This window comes from Fusarium venenatum (genome assembly GCF_020744135.1).
Source record: "Fusarium venenatum strain MPI-CAGE-CH-0201 chromosome Unknown EDB82scaffold_4, whole genome shotgun sequence".
Classification (NCBI taxonomy): Eukaryota; Fungi; Ascomycota; class Sordariomycetes; order Hypocreales; family Nectriaceae; genus Fusarium; species Fusarium venenatum.
Window position 1 is genome coordinate 5144914 of NW_027072132.1, and position 15526 is coordinate 5160439.

A 15526-nucleotide genomic window follows, 5' to 3' on the forward strand; every position below is an offset into this window, starting at 1 on the left:
GCCGATCTCTTTACCCAGGCCGCCAATGCCTTCAAGATGCAACAACAGAGTATGCCCTTTACCGCTTTGCCTCAACTTCTACTCTGAAACGGAAGCTGACAATGCGCGACTGTAGACCTCGAGGCCGGAAAGGCTTTCGAACAGGCCGCGCAAGTCCAGACCGATAAGCTCAAGGAGCCCGATGATGCCGCCAACACCCTCGTCGATGCATTTAAGGCCTACCGCAAAGACGATCCTCAGGCTGCCGCGAGGTGCTTGAACGTTGCCGTCGATCGATACTGCGCCAAGGGTAACTTCCGTCGCGCAGCCTCTCACAAGGAGAACCTTGGTGAGCTGTATGAGGTGGATCTCGGCGATGCGAAGAGCGCGATCGAATGCTACGAACTCGCTGCCACTTGGTACGAGGGCGATAACGCTGCTGCGTAAGTCGGATATCGTAGTTCTGTTCGCCTATAATGCTAATAAAGAAAAGCCTTGCCAACAAGCTATGGCTCAAGGTTGCCGATGTGGCCGCCCTCGAGAAAGATTACTACAAGGCTATCGAGAAGTACGAAAAGGTGGCTGAGCAGTCAATCAACAACAACCTCATGAAGTACAGCGTCAAGGACTACCTGCTCAAGGCAGGCATCTGCCACCTTGCCAGCGGCGATCTTGTCGCTGCCCAGCGCGCCCTCGAGAAGTACCGCGATATGGACCCCTCGTTTGGCGCTCAGCGAGAGCACCAGCTCCTATGTGACTTGTGCGAAGCTATCGAAGCTAAGAGCCAAGATCAGTTCACCGACCGTCTGTTCCAATTCGACCAGATCAGCAAGTTGGATAAGTGGAAGACAACGATCTTGGTCCGTGTTAAGAACGAGATTGAGGAAGCCGATGACGAGTTTGCGTAAAGGAATGGCCGAGGGTGATGTGTAGGCTATTACGAGAAGGCATAGAATCAACATAACTATCATGGAAACAATGTTCAAAGTTTAATATCTATCATTAAGCACACGCTTTTAGATACAATTCTTGCCATTAGTCAGCGACCACGGACTGGATTCGACATTCACCAAATCGAGCTGACGAAAGACACACAAGTAGTGAAACGTCACAATAATGCATTTAGTCATTCTAATATAGGCTCGTACGTGTATAACATTTCTCCCTGTAGTAACATCACCTAAACTTGACAAAAGAAAATATCCAGGCAGTCTGTGCAATACACTCTACAGGTCCAGAGGTAACAAAAACTGAGTGGGAAATGATGCAGTTTCTTACGACTGCCACTTATCCGTCTTGGTGGCCTTTGTAGCGCATGTCTTGGGGACAGTGTAGGTGCGGTTGGGGTCCTTCTCCCAGGTGACAGAGCCATCCTTCTTAACGTTGATGTACTTGTACTGGATATCTTGTCCTGTCGCAAGAGAGATGGTTGCCTTCCACACAGGGTTGGAAGAGGTGTAGTCAGAGGCACTCAGAGCAACAGCCTTCGAAGTGTCCCAGTTACCAAGAGCAGGGATGTTGCCAACAATCTTGATGGTCTCGCCGAAGTTGGTGGTGACCGTCTCAACGAATGTAACAGCAACTGAAGTCGCGATAGCACAAGAAGTAGGTGAAGTTGTAGGCTGGGTGCCCGTGGGGGATGGAACGCCGCCCTTGGGAGTCTGCGATGGCGGGAACGAGGTTGCAGTGGCGAGCGAGTACGAGCCAGCGACGGTCTGAGTTCCACACTGCTGAGGAACAACAGCTGCGCCGCTCGCCCAAGAAGGAGGGACAATACCGGCTCGGCGGTCAGCAGCAGAGAGGAAAGCAGCATACGACCAGGTCAGGTCTGTGGCAGAAAGGGGACGTCCGTTGTTCTTGTCAAACTGCTCTGCTAAGGCGCCATTGTCACCAACATACTTCTGGACAATGCTCACATATCCATCAGCATACTTGGAGACGGCATCGGTGATGGCCTCGAAGGTGGTAGAATCGCTAGCATAAGTACCAGTAGATATCCCAGAGACAAGATCCTTGAAGAAGGAAAGAGAAACGTCGTTGACAGTGATGGATCCCTTTTGCTTCCAGACGTAAAGCGCATCGTAGAGCTGTTCAGCCGCAGCGAGCGTAGCAAGGTACCAAGGGTTACCGTTGTAATAAACATCTTCGATGTATCTTCCAACAGATACGGCGCTTCCCTGGGAGATTCCCTTGTTGATGTTCCATGAGCGGAAAGAATCGGTAACTGCTTTATGGTTGGCGAGGGCCTTATCGCTGCATGGTTGGAAAGTAGCGGCATCGCAGCTCAGGGCAGGGTCGAAGTTGTGGATGGATGTGAGAATACTGTTGGCGTCCTTTCCAGTACGTCCATCGTTGACATTGACTGTGCATCCGGTGAGTAATGTGTGTCGTCGGAGGTGAAGACAAGGTGGTCAATACTTACTGTTGGAATCAACATATTTGCCAGAGGGAATCCAGTAAGTCTGCAAGAAGCAAAGAGCCTGAGGTGCGATAGTGGTGTAAGTGTCTCCTGATTTTCCGAGCTTTTTGGCCAGAGCGGCGCCTTCAATGAGAGCTGAGGTATATTGATTAGCGCACATATTAGAATAAATATATAGGGCTCATCGACGAACCTCGGTACTGAGAAGCGGTTGTGAAGAACGAACTTCCCCTGACCTCTTCCCATAAGTCAAAGCCGGTTTGGTTCCTATGATAGTCAGAGTTTGTCCCGGATGTTGAGGCTATAATGCTTACCAGTATTGAGCTACATAGTTAAGATCGTTGCGAACAACAGGCCAAACAATGTCAGAGGCGGTAGAAGTGTATCCGTTATCAATCAGCCAGTTAGCATACGTGATGATGGCAGTAGCTCGGAGAGCTGGACCGTCTCGCTGAGGTCGACCTTCACAATTGTTAGCCATGGGTTTCCATTCGGGGGTTCATGGTATGGATGGGTACTCACCCCAACCACCAGTAAAGGGGCTAAGATCAACCTCGTACTTGGCTTCTCCTAAACCTGAACCGTCTGAGAGGGATCCTGAAGGGTTAGAAACTCCCTGAAGCTTGGCTTGAGATGCAATGTATTGTTGGATCTTTTTCTGCAGGCCAGCGTCGTACTGGTTGATGAACCTATCTATAACATATTTAAAGACAAGAGCAGCATCCCTAGTCCAAGTGAAAAAGTCTGACAATTATCAGTAAGGGTTTCAAGTTTTTCTCATGTGATATTGGCTTGTTGGTTTCGCTTACAGTCAGGGTCCTCGGTATCTGGAGACGCAATAACAACACCGGAAGCAACACCCTGAGAGTGACAGCCATCAGAACCAATGTTGCACAGGAGTTGCTCGATAGCAATCGAACTCTCGGAATTGATGAAGGATTCGAGAGAAGATTGCCTTTCTTGTAGGGCTGGTCGGCCCAAGACGCTCTGTAGAGCAAATGAGCCGAGGAGGAAAGCGGAAGAAACGAAGTACATGATGGGCTGTATCAAGGAAACAGTAGAGTTGAGTGAGAGTGATGAGACTGTATCTTCACCATTGTATAGATCCATCGCCAAGGTTTTATAGAGAGCCGGCATGTCGACTCTGGTAAAATTATTTGGTGCTGCAAAGTCGATGCTGTCTAGGGTATGGTTGTTAGATGCCCGATATGGAAGGACGGAAGTTGAAGCGGTCGTGAAGAACGGATGTAGGCCTTTGGGGGATAGTGCGGTGTGGTTTAAAGGGCCGAATAATTGGAATGAGGCCGAGTCGAATAATAATAGTTTAGTGCAGTTGATTAAAGATGGTGTTGTTGTTCGGTATGGTCGTTGGCATCACCTCTACAAGGAAGACGGTGTAGTCAGTTGTTGTTGAATCTATGATCACCTCTTTCGGCCTCGAGATCACTGTAGTGTTATTTTCATAAGTAATATTACGAAACAGAAGTAACAATAATTCCTTTGATTAGGTATGTAGTATAATCAGTAGCAGGTGACTACTATGTACAGGCTCTTGTGACTGACGCCTTTCTCCAACTTGACGATGAGTTCGCTAATATGAATGTGGGGTAAACATCCTCTAGGACTACCTCTAATAGGTAGGTATGAGATTTCAAGCCTGATAAAATATCCTTCAACTAACCAGACCTAACTATTCACATGCCAGCCGAGCTTTACTTTAACGATAGCCGCACCTCTAGGCTGATCCTACGGTTCGTGCCGTGGCCGTCTCTCCACACTATCACAGGATACAATACGATGCATACATAGGTAGTCAGTCATCGCTATAACCCCGGATTACATCCAAACTAGGAAAACGTTCCCAATTCCCCAGACTGCAAGCATCGGTAGTGGACGGATCAAGTGCGCGTGGCTTGAAGCGCCGAGCACAACCCGAGTCTTATGCATGGAATTTGTATGGATGTCTGCACTCTACATGCAAATTGCCCTCGGTTATCGGCTGTCATACCATCATTCAGCTTGATACAGCTTCACTCATACCACATCACGTAAGCCCACCGACCTATCCTGTGGTCGCAATATTGGATAACCTGTGACGAGAACTGACGTACACAAAGAGCAAGGAGAACAAGACCCAAGCATCATGGTATGCTCTAGTCAGTTCTTGGTACCAAACCCGAAGACGGGCCGTAGATCGTAAAATGTTTTCTCGTCAGTTGGACTAGGGTAGCATCATCGATACAGTCGTAGAGCAGCACCACAGAGGGAAAAGCCCAAATGTCGAGCATGACAAAAGACATCTTCTCTATGCCGTGATTCCGCCATGACTTGCGATGGTCGCAGGCCAAGACTGATTTGCACTCGTTGCTCAGCAACCTGACGAGGCCCGCCAAAAATTTTGACGATCCGTCATTTAGATATGTTGCGACAAATGGAATTACAGACACAAGAGACATAACATCACAAGCAATTTTAAGATAATAAGATATGTAGGTAGGCCATGGTTTTCCCCAACCTCACTAACCAACGGTCTCGGAAAAGGGGGGTGGAATATAGCGTCTCGTTGCAAAAGCCCCAGTACTCAAGCTGCTCCGAGGAACAGCGAATAAAGCGGCTTAGGCAACTGTTACTCTTGGACCTGTCGATAGGAAAATTGACACCATAACAAGTTGATGGCTCCTTATAAGTTATCGAGCTGCAGAGCAATCGACCCTGACCCCCGAAAGGGCAGAGGATCGCAAAGCACAGATCCGTGTTTGCTTAAGGAAGAAAAGAAAAATCAAAACTCGGGCGGCCATCGCAAGATTTAAATACATGAATTTTTTGGTCAAAATGTGGATTACATAATTCGGTCTAACCTCGGAGTTTTACACTGTCAGTCGCGTCCTTGCCCATCGCGTTCTATACATTAAAAATGAGCCGTGCTCACCAATGCTCAGAAAACTTCAGTTTGTCCGTTGACGCAAGAGAGGCGAAGTTACCAATGACTCAACCTGTAATATTTTAGAACATTCTTAGATGGCTTACTCTTAAGCTCTGAAACTTAGAGGCTGAGGAACTGTTCGTTTCCATCTTTAAGCCTTAGTAGATACCTGTAGGCTGGAGTTCAGGCAGACTTACAAAGGTACATACCGTCATACCAAAATTTAGCCATCCTCGAAGTATCTTCTTAACGCACGTGATGATAAGATCTCATGTGGGTCAACCAGGTATTAACATACACTAATACTACCTACCTTTCTGCCTGCCAAAAGATAACCTTTTCATCAACGCAGACAAGATGGACGCCGCTACGATAGAAGAGACGAACCGGATTCGCATCTCCCTGGGCATGAAGCCTCTGCCCGTGCCGGGAGAAAATGCCACACAAAACGAATCAATGTATGCCGATGGCGACGCGCCAAGTACTCTCGAAAGCCGACAGGCTCAGGCCTATGACAATTACAACAAAGTGATGGAAGCCGAGAAGGCCAAGAAGAAGCGTGAAGAGAAAGCCGCGGCCGTTCGAAAAGCGCGAGAGCAGGCGCAACGCAACGCATTACTGGAAGGCAAGGGCTTCGGAGAAGCCGAAGAAGGTGGTGATCTCAGCGCAAAAGACTGGCTCATAGGCCAGAAGAAACGACAGAAGAACATCGCCAAAGTCAGAAAGCTGGAGGAAGAGCTCGCTGCTGCCGAGGCTGAAGCTGCCGCTGCTGTTCAGTATACTTCCAAGGACCTTGCAGGCATCAAAGTTGGGCACGACACTGCGGGCTTCCTCGATGGTGACGAACAGATTCTTACCCTCAAGGATACAACCATCGATGAGAACGAGGTCGAAGGCGACGAGTTGGAGAACCTCAACATGCGCGAAGCCGAGAAGCTCGCCGAGAGACTTGACACCAAGAAGAAGAAGCCTGGCTACAACCCTCTAGATGACGACGAGGAGGGCGAACGTGGTATCTTGTCACACTATGATGAGGAGATCGACGGCAAAAAGTCCAAAAAGTTCACACTCGATACAAGTGGAGTAATTGCAGAGCTCTCAGATATCTTGGATAAACCGGTTGATAAAACGAGGAGCGGGCAAAACGTTAGTTTGGACGACGTTATTGGTAAGCTGCCATTACTCACTTCGCTTCATCACTCGATGCTAACCATCCAACTTACAGGTGATGCCCCTATTTCTTCAGATTACATTGATCCGTCGCAGATCAAAGTCAAGAAGCCCAAGAAGAAGAAGAACAAGAAGGGTACTAGACAAAAGCCTACTGATGACGATGACGATCTGTTCGCTGTCGAAACAGTACCTGCAGGTGACTCCATGGACATCGACTCAAAGGACACGACCATTAAGAAGAGAAAGGCAACCGATGATACATTCGTGGACGACGATCTTCAAGCAACACTAGCAATTCAACGAAAGAACGCCTTGAAGAAGCGGAAGAAGACCCGGCCTGAAGATATTGCCAAACTTCTCAAAGAGGATGAGAATGAACCAGAACCAGTAGAGGAACAAGAGGGAGGTCTTGTTCTCGGAGAAGTCTCGGAATTTGTTGCCGGCCTGAGCAAGCCTGGCGACAATGAAGAGCGCAAGCCTAAAAGACCAAGGACTGTATCAAAGTCACCAGAACTTGATGAGGATCACCCCATGGGCGACGATGCTCAAGAAGTTGAAGAAGAAATGCCTCAGACATCAGCCATTGAGGAAACGCACGAGACGAATGTCGTTGAGGAAGAAAAGGCTGTCGGGGGTGGTATGGGTGCGACACTAGCGCTGCTCAGAGAACGCGGTCTCGTTAAGGAAGCAAGAGGTGACGAAGAGTACAGCAGTCTACGTGACCGAGAAGACTTCCTCACCAAGAAACGTCTTCTGGAAGAAGAATTGGACGAGCAGACCCGTCGCCAGCGTGAACGCGACCGCCAGAGTGGCAAACTCGACCGAATGTCAGTACGAGAACGTGAGGAGTACGCCCGCCAACAGAACAACTGGCGTGATCAGCAGCGATCTAAGCGCTTGACGGAGCTGTACGCGGCCGGATACAAGCCCAAGGTCGATCTCAAGTACGCCGACGACGAAGGCCGTGCCCTCGACACCAAGGAGGCGTTCAAGCACCTCAGTCACCAGTTCCACGGCAAGGGCAGTGGCAAAGGCAAGACAGAGAAGCGTCTCAAGAAGATCGAGGACGAGAAGCGACGCGAATCACAGAGTATGTTTGACGCAAGCCAGTCTGCCGGCATGAGTCTGGCAGCCCAGCAGCAGCTCAAGAAGCGAAAGGAAGCTGGTGTACGACTTGCATAATTCACTTTTATCACAGGATGTTTTTTTATGGCAGGCTACGAATAGTAATACCGACAATGGACAATTCAGATCAAAAAAAGGTGCTTTTACCCTTTGCTTGTGTGCTTTCATATTCGAGATTTTATTTCCTGCTGACACTGTGAGACAATGGTTAGAAGAGCCGGCTTACTTCTCGGTCAAGGTACTATGTGAGTCTTGTCGAAGCCATGGTAAGGGTCTTGATGGTTACATCTCTTGTGATCTCAGCAGCCAAGTTTTCTGTTATCACAAGTGGTGGTCACGCTGGGTCGGTATTAATATGTGAAAATAAAGATTTAGATTCAGGTATGTTCTATACCATGCGAACTGACTGTGTCTAGGGCCTCCTCTTTTCCTCAGACTATCTTTCTTCGTAAAAGTCTGCCTTCACACTCAACTTTCAGCGCTCTTTAAGGCGTCAAGTGAAGCCTGCATCAACTCTTAAATCCACTCCTGGATCGTGTAGAGCTTCCCATTTTCAATGGCAATCTCTTCCCAGACGGCCCTCATCCCCTCCTTTGTCTGCTCTATCTCTGCGTCAAGAGCCTCGACCATCTCGTCCAGAGCCTGGCTTGGCTTTGATTCCTTGGCTGACTTGTCTGCCGAGGGAACTCCCAAGGCTTTGGGAGTTGAAGCATTGAGGATGCTGTTGTTGTCGATCTCGACAGTGTTGTTCTCTGTGGAAGTTTGAGAAGACATGTTGACTGTTGAACTGATTGTGTCTAAAGTAGAGTTGGTGCTGTTTCGAAGTTGGTGGGTTTACCTGGGTGACTGTTTTTTGGCTTCTGTTTGATTTGCCAGCTGAAGATGATTGTTGAATGATGACCATGATACTGCTAGCACGTTCAAGACTTTTTATACTACCATGGCTGTTGCTACTGGCTCAAGAATAATTCCCTACTCTACGGGTGTTGGGGTGAACATGAGAATTGATACGCCCCTAAGGATGTTCAGTCTTTGTGCTTCTTTCTTTGTATGTATGGTGGCTAGGTTAATGTTCATGGAATGACCGTGGAGTAATCCTGAGCACTGTTCGGGAACATAGCTTTTTGTACTGTCGGGTGCAGTTTAGAATAGTATCATGCACGGCAATGAAGCGAAATCAATTTCATATACCCTAGGTCTTTATTTCTAAGGAAGCATGCGCCTCGAGGGATCCGTATTGTCCCAATTATCAGAAGGACCCCAAACTCCAAACATTTCTGTACAAAGATATTTCGAATCGGTTGTCTATAGGCCAACCTTGGCTCTGATACCTTTCCCTCTGTAATAAAGCGTTTCAGTCCAGCTGCCTAGCCTAATCGTGACATTGGCTACAGCGTCTAACTTAAGCGATCCACCCAGTGCTTCCTTGAGCTTGCCGTAGCCCACGCGGCTGGGAGACCATTCCACAGGGAGGCGTGGAGTCTGAGAACGTCCTGGTATTGCTGGGAACGGCTCGTCGTGTATAATCTGACCGATGGGTTCCGTATGATTGTAAAGAGCAGTAGCGTTGATGTGTTCTACGTATAAAGTATTGTATAATAGGGGAGAAAGAAGTGTAAAACTGGCCGTCGACGAAAAGAGATGGAAAGTAGCGTCTGTAATAAAGCGTGGCCTCTCACCATCGTTTCCGTCCTCGCCAGGGACTGTTATCCGTGGCGCGGGAAGGGTAATGTTGATCTTTGACAAGGCTTTGCCTATTATAGGAACGTTCGGGATACTCTTCTTGTGTGTTCGTGCCGTCAAAGTTGTGTTCTCACCTGATACGTAATCTGATAGAAGATTGCGGCCAACCTCGTGTGCATCCTCGCCGCCAAATCGTAGAGGGTCCCAGGTTGCATGAACGGGAAGATTTGTGTTTTTCCCGAGATTGAAGGTGACATTCCTTGATATAGCTTCGCCAAGAAGTTTACCATCATGTAGAATATGCACGCTGAGGTAAGGGATAACAGCTGCATAGGGTGTAGGGTTTGTGAGGTTGACAAGGGCTCTCATCTGGATGCTTGACTCTGTCGTTTCCAGAATTTCGATCTCACCGACCTCAGGTTTAAGTTTACCAAGCGCGTTACCGGGGAATCCTTAAGTTAAGTCAGCAATTACTCTCGATACGGCTGTGAGGCGTGTTATGAAAATACTTCAAAGTGTAAACAAGGATTATTCGTCCTCGTGGGGAGTGCAAGAGATTACCACAGCGATGACGGACCGTTTACTGGAATCTTGCCCTCGGCGGGAACCTTCTTTACCGTCAAGATGCCGAGGACAGTTTTAACCTTGACATCGACTTCGGCCTTGATGTCGAGTGTGATATCACCGCCACCAAATAGTAGCTTTTGCATAACTTCGCTGAATACATCGCCATCGGTGATCGTTAGGGGGACGTCAACCAGTCGTGATGTGATATTGAGCAGAGTCTCGTTGTTCTCCTCATCGTGAACCCGTGTTGAGTTGGCATCCTGCCAGTGACGCAAGTTCAACTCGCCCATTTTGCGCTTCTTGTAGAACAGATCAGCATTGGAGCGAATCTGGTCCACCCCCAGGTTCACATTTAGCTCAGGTGGAAGGGCTGCAAGTACTTGAGCAGTGCCAGAAACTCGAGGCTCGCCATCAGGATCATCCACGTCTGCGAAAGGGTCTGGTAGCTTAAAGTCGACATCGCTTAAAGAGAAATTACGGATTAAGCTGTCAAATGACCGTCCAGGAAAGTCGATAGGAACCGTGATACTTTCAAGGATATCTGAAATCCAATCTGGAGTGTCGGTGTCGTTGAGTTTCTTTCCCCTTACAAAGACTTTGGCGTCTTCGCCGTGCAAGTAACGATCCATAAAGTTGTCCAAGGGAGACGACTCAGAGTGAGGGCATGCTTTGATGAGGGATTCTGGGATGTCACGGATGGTTCCTTTGGCGCTGGCATGAACGTCCGCTTTGGCACCAACATCAATAGGGTCGGTGATGGCATCTGCAACACTGATAGACGGCAATGTTGAGTCGCAGTTGGGGACCAAAACTTCAAAACCAAGAGTCGGCACTTGAAAAGATACGGGGTAGTCGTTGTGAGCTTTCAAAGATACGTCGGCCTCGATGACTTCCCGTCCATGACCATCTACCGGGCGATCGTGAAGGTCCATGCGTTCTATGTTGTATTCTGGCATGTTCGGGATCTCATTGGCTATGATGGTGTCAGTCAAGTTCTGGATGTGAATATTTGGTCTGATTAAAGTAGTGATTTCTTTCCTAGAAATAAGGAGGCAAAGGAACGGTAGAGAGATTGACCTTCAAAAACCATAGATTCCGCCACATCATGAGACCCGAGTGGGAAGACTCCCGACTGAAGGTGAATCTTGGTCTTGCCCACCACCTTCAGCTTCTTCAGATTTCCGTCCAACCAATCATTCGCGATCTTGCGAATATGCTCAGCATCGCCAGGGTTAACCTCTGCCACGAAATCCAGTTCGTTGGCATGACCATTAACAATATCAACTACCAGAGGCGGAATAACAGCAGTGCCAGCAAGAGCATCAGCGTAGTCGGGCAGGTAGACGTTTACGGTGGTCTCCTTGGTCTCTAGTTTCCGCATGATCCCGGTCACTGCTTTCCCAATGCGACGAGAATTCTTGTTGTCAACCCGTGATCCGTCAAGATAGACATTTGCGCGGATACGCGCCCGGATGCCATCACTGGTGATGTTTTCGATGGACAAGTTGGTGGGTTCAACCACAGCAGCTTTCTCGGCGTACTCCTTGACGGCTGGAGGGACCAGGAAACCAAGAACTATGATGAGAATAACGATGATACCAAGAATAACCATGGCAATGATGGAAGGCCATCGCCAAGATGATTTGGTATTGCTCTTGTTACGTGTTGGCCAGAAACTCCAACCCCAAGACTGGGGCTGAGATGTAGGTTCACTATCTCCATCATGTTCCGCAACATCGGCGTGTTGGTTGTCATCAGTACGGTTCAGAAGAGGTGATGACTCGGTGGGATCCTCTTCCTCACGCGTTGGCGAGACGAGAGGCTCGGTTTCGTTGTTTGGCATTGTGAAATATCGAAGAATGAAGACCGCTTAATTAGTAGTCGATGCGCGCATTGGGCGCAGGTAGATGAGGTGTCGCAATTCTGGGGGTGAAATAACAAAATATGTGATAATATAGGTGTTCGAAGGTCGTTGTTGTTGTTGTTGTTGTTGTTGTTGTTGTTGTTGTTGTTGTTGATATTATTCAGGATGACTTGGAGATGAGTTGATGTAGGAATGAAGAGTAAACCATGAGTTAAGGTTGGGCAAGGGACTCGTCATTGATGGGGTAAGCCAGTCACCTCCACAGGGTTCAATTAGGCGCGAGATTGATAAGGATGTGGAGGATTGTGTCCTGATTGGCTTTTGCCCTTCTGATCCAGGAACCAAGCCTCAGCACCACCCTGCCTGACTCTACTGGGACCTAGGCTGGGGATTCTTGGGCACGACGTCATTTTCCCATTAAACCAGCATGCCTGGGTTTCGAGTTTAGACAAGATATGGAATTATTCAATTACACAACGTAGTGCCTAGAGTCATATTCCCGTCAATGTACCTGTGTATCTGGCTGTAGCCTTTCAAGGTTGTGCTCAGTTACTATTTACCCAGGTAGTTCCAGTTTCTTATCAGGTGCGTTGTCTTTGTGGCCGAAAGTAATATTCGTTACCTTGCCGGCTCTAGCGTAAGTCGAGTGTTGAGTGGGAGCTCTGTGGACCAACAGGGCCATCACCATTGCAAATTCAGATGCCGATAGCGGCTTTTACTTGAAAGGAGGCTCGCATCAACAGCACAAAGGTTTGAAACTCCAAGTCATTAATTTTTTTTGGCATGAATCACGATCAACACCAGTCATAAATCACATATATTGCCAATATAAGTAATGTAAACATGTATACTCAGGCTCGGCATCCATATTGTACAGTTGTCAAGTATCCCGAAACCGGCCCAAGTAACAAGAAAGTGAGTGGAGCCTTGACTCTTGCCGCTTGTGACTCGCTGTTGAGATGGTAGGAACAAACAGCCTATCCCCAGTTCTAGTACATCATCCAATAGTGACTCTTCATCCACCGACTCATCTATTTTAGCTATTGATTAAATAAAAACTTCAGTCTTCTGCAATTGATTTACCAAACAACTCAATTGTAAGCCACCCACCTCAGTACGAGACTGTGCAGCCTCTCGTCCACATTTTCAGCACGTACACAGTCCATAATGAAGACTTCAACTTTCCGAATCGCTCGAGGAGCCGCTGCAGGCCTTCAAAAGCGAGCCTATACGCAGGCTACAACACCTCGGCATCTTATGACCATTGCTGATCTCACTCCTACTGAGTTTGCGAATCTCGTTCGCGATGCCAACACGCGAAAAATTGCTGTCAAGGGTGGAGCTCCTGCTAGCTACCTGAATGCTGGTCTTGCCGGCAAGGCTGTTGCTATGATGTTCAGCAAGCGCAGCACTCGTACCCGAGTTTCTACTGAAGCCGCAGTAACAATGCTCGGTGGCCATCCCATGTTTCTAGGCAAGGATGACATTCAGTTGGGTGTAAGTATTCAGCCCATATTCATGTCATAAAAAGACTAGCCTAATACCTAAAAAGGTGAACGAATCACTCTATGACACTTCAAAGGTCATCTCATCCATGACTTCCTGCATGGTTGCTCGGGTAGGACCTCATTCTGATGTCGCTACTCTGGCCAAGCACTCAAGTGTCCCTGTTATTAATGCTTTGTCTGATGATTTCCACCCTCTCCAGACTATTGCCGACTTCCTGACTCTCCACGAGACTTTCCCTTCATCAAGCTCCAAGGGAGCTACTCTGGGTCTGAACGGTCTCAAGGTTGCCTGGGTTGGCGATGCCAACAACGTTCTTTTCGATCTCGCCATTGGCTGCGTCAAGATGGGTGTTGATATTTCAGTCGCTGCTCCCCAGGGATATGAAATCCCCGAAACTATGAGGCAACTCATCACCTCCGCTGGCGACGGTGTTTCCTCGCCCGGAAAGCTTATCGAGACTAATGTTCCTGAGGAGGCCGTCAAGGATGCCAATGTTCTGGTCACGGATACATGGGTCTCCATGGGCCAGGAAGCTGATACCCAGAAGCGTCTCAAGGACTTTGCTGGATTCCAAATCACAAATGACCTTGCTAAGCGAGGAGGTGCTAAGGATGACTGGAAGTTCATGCACTGCTTGCCTCGCCACCCCGAGGAGGTTGCCGATGAGGTCTTCTACAGCCCTCGATCTCTAGTTTTCCCCGAGGCCGAGAACCGTCTCTGGGCCGCTGTTTGTAAGTTTATTCTACACATATCTCCAAGACGGTTTACTGACATCTTCCAGCCGTTCTTGAAGGCTTTGTTGTGAACAAGGGTAGGTTTTAATGGCGAGTAAACTACAAAACAAGGATGCCTGGTGTTATCTGATTGCTGAACGGGACGAGGGCGGAGCGTTGGCGCATGAATATTAAATAAAAAAATAGTCATTGGAATTATATCAATTAAACCAGATCCTTTCCTTCAAAACGCCACGGGCTGAGCCTCTAACTAAAGGTATCTGATTTAACCGGGAGGGAGCTGGCTAGCATCAACAACATCGTCCGCCTCCATGGTGAGAGCCTCCTGGTTGCCCTCATTCAAAGGAGATCGAGGCAGAGCCATCAAACCTGTGCGAGCAGACTCGAGGATGCCGAATGGGGCAACAAGCTTGAGGAACGAATCGATACGGGACTGCTTGGCGGAACTAGAGTGTGTCAGTATTTTGCAGGATTTTAAATGCGGCAATCAACTTACACTTCGACAATACAGCTGCTGTTGCTAATGTCCAGAACCTTGCCACCAAATTGATGAGCAAAGTAAGTGATGGACTTGAGATGCTCATGCTTGTGTCGGAGAGCCTGACTGACAGCCAACTTGCTAGGGTGGAAGTCCTTGGCGGTATCGGAGAGGCTGCGCTCAATGGCCTCATGGGCGTTGTCGACATCGTACTCACCGGCAGCAATCTCCCGGTGGTGGTTGAGAAGCTCCTCAAAGTACTCAGGTCCAAGAATGTTGATCTTGGCGAGGAGAAGCTCGCGCTGGACGAGAGCAGCGTTGGTGTAGTCAAGGACGGCCCAGACAGGAACCAGATCCTCGAGCTGTCGGCGAGCCTGCTCGACAACGCCGTCCTGGCCTGTGAGAACAATGGTCATGCGGGACAGATCGTCAACCTCGGTGTTACACACGACAAGAGAGTCAATGTTGAAACCGCGAGCAGCCAGAATACCAGAGACGCGAGACAGAACACCGGGCTCGTTCTGAACAAGACAGTTAAGGATGTGTCGCTTGGGAGGAACGGTAGATGGAACGGGGGTCTCGTAGAGGATGTTGGAGACAGCGGACTGGGCGGACCAGGCGGGAGGGTTGTCGCGCACGGGGAGAGGAGCCGAGCGACGACGAAGGGCCTTGTAGGCAATGGCAGAGGTCGAGGAAGAGCTATATCGCACAGCGGCGACGCCCCTCGCGGGGGCTGCCCAGCGAAGGGGGGCAGTCAACGACCGCAGAGATGCCATCTTGTAGAGACGTGAGAACAGGTAATGGTTCTCTGGTCAGGACAAGAAGCTTCTTTTTTGCGGTAAAATATCAATTGATCAAGGTGAGATGAAGATGACTCAAGGTCAGTAAGTAAGAGACAGCTCGAGGGGATATACCGAAAAAATCAATGGGCCACAGATAGGCCGGTGACCGGAGGTTACGAGGGGACGGGGTGCAGTTATTTTGCGGGGGCGCGGATCAGCTCGGCAGGGGTCCGCTGTTCGGAGTTGGTCAACATTGCCCGGGCAGACTCCATACCACGAATAGATATTTA

At 48.8% G+C, this 15526-nt stretch overlaps 6 protein-coding genes across 6 annotated transcripts; 3 read left to right on the plus strand and 3 right to left on the minus strand.

The window, feature by feature from the left end:
• Positions 1 to 36: 36 nt before the first annotated feature.
• EDB82DRAFT_480851 (soluble NSF attachment protein) lies at positions 37 to 887 on the plus strand (the record flags this gene model as incomplete). Its single annotated transcript, XM_025738812.2, has 3 exons — positions 37 to 49; positions 116 to 422; positions 473 to 887. 3 exons carry the CDS (start codon positions 37 to 39, stop codon positions 885 to 887), a joined length of 735 nt encoding a protein of 244 aa, XP_025593536.2.
• A 215-nt stretch (positions 888 to 1102) lies between these two features.
• Positions 1103 to 3895, minus strand: EDB82DRAFT_516186 (Six-hairpin glycosidase-like protein). Its single transcript, XM_025738813.2, has 6 exons — positions 3208 to 3895; positions 2921 to 3142; positions 2713 to 2860; positions 2592 to 2665; positions 2402 to 2533; positions 1103 to 2341 (listed from the first exon to the last, which is right to left on the minus strand). The coding sequence occupies exons 1-6, from the start codon at positions 3533 to 3535 to the stop codon at positions 1254 to 1256; spliced, it is 1992 nt and encodes a 663-aa protein (XP_025593537.2). The 5' UTR covers positions 3536 to 3895; the 3' UTR covers positions 1103 to 1253.
• A 1783-nt stretch (positions 3896 to 5678) lies between these two features.
• EDB82DRAFT_530236 (SART-1 protein) lies at positions 5679 to 7676 on the plus strand (the record flags this gene model as incomplete). Its single annotated transcript, XM_025738814.1, has 2 exons — positions 5679 to 6489; positions 6547 to 7676. The coding sequence occupies 2 exons, from the start codon at positions 5679 to 5681 to the stop codon at positions 7674 to 7676; spliced, it is 1941 nt and encodes a 646-aa protein (XP_025593538.1).
• A 1133-nt stretch (positions 7677 to 8809) lies between these two features.
• On the minus strand, positions 8810 to 11864 carry EDB82DRAFT_516192 (uncharacterized protein). Its single transcript, XM_025738816.2, has 3 exons — positions 10947 to 11864; positions 9880 to 10842; positions 8810 to 9754 (listed from the first exon to the last, which is right to left on the minus strand). The coding sequence occupies exons 1-3, from the start codon at positions 11710 to 11712 to the stop codon at positions 8925 to 8927; spliced, it is 2559 nt and encodes an 852-aa protein (XP_025593540.2). The 5' UTR covers positions 11713 to 11864; the 3' UTR covers positions 8810 to 8924.
• A 700-nt stretch (positions 11865 to 12564) lies between these two features.
• EDB82DRAFT_541629 (Aspartate/ornithine carbamoyltransferase) lies at positions 12565 to 14163 on the plus strand. The gene is made up of 4 exons (XM_065609340.1): positions 12565 to 12648; positions 12700 to 13230; positions 13286 to 13973; positions 14024 to 14163. Exons 2-4 carry the CDS (start codon positions 12901 to 12903, stop codon positions 14062 to 14064), a joined length of 1059 nt encoding a protein of 352 aa, XP_065463472.1. The 5' UTR covers positions 12565 to 12648; positions 12700 to 12900; the 3' UTR covers positions 14065 to 14163.
• On the minus strand, positions 14056 to 15481 carry EDB82DRAFT_335997 (small subunit of acetolactate synthase-domain-containing protein). The gene is made up of 2 exons (XM_025738818.2): positions 14473 to 15481; positions 14056 to 14422 (listed from the first exon to the last, which is right to left on the minus strand). Exons 1-2 carry the CDS (start codon positions 15228 to 15230, stop codon positions 14242 to 14244), a joined length of 939 nt encoding a protein of 312 aa, XP_025593542.1. The 5' UTR covers positions 15231 to 15481; the 3' UTR covers positions 14056 to 14241.
• Between the last annotated feature and the right edge of the window lie 45 nt (positions 15482 to 15526).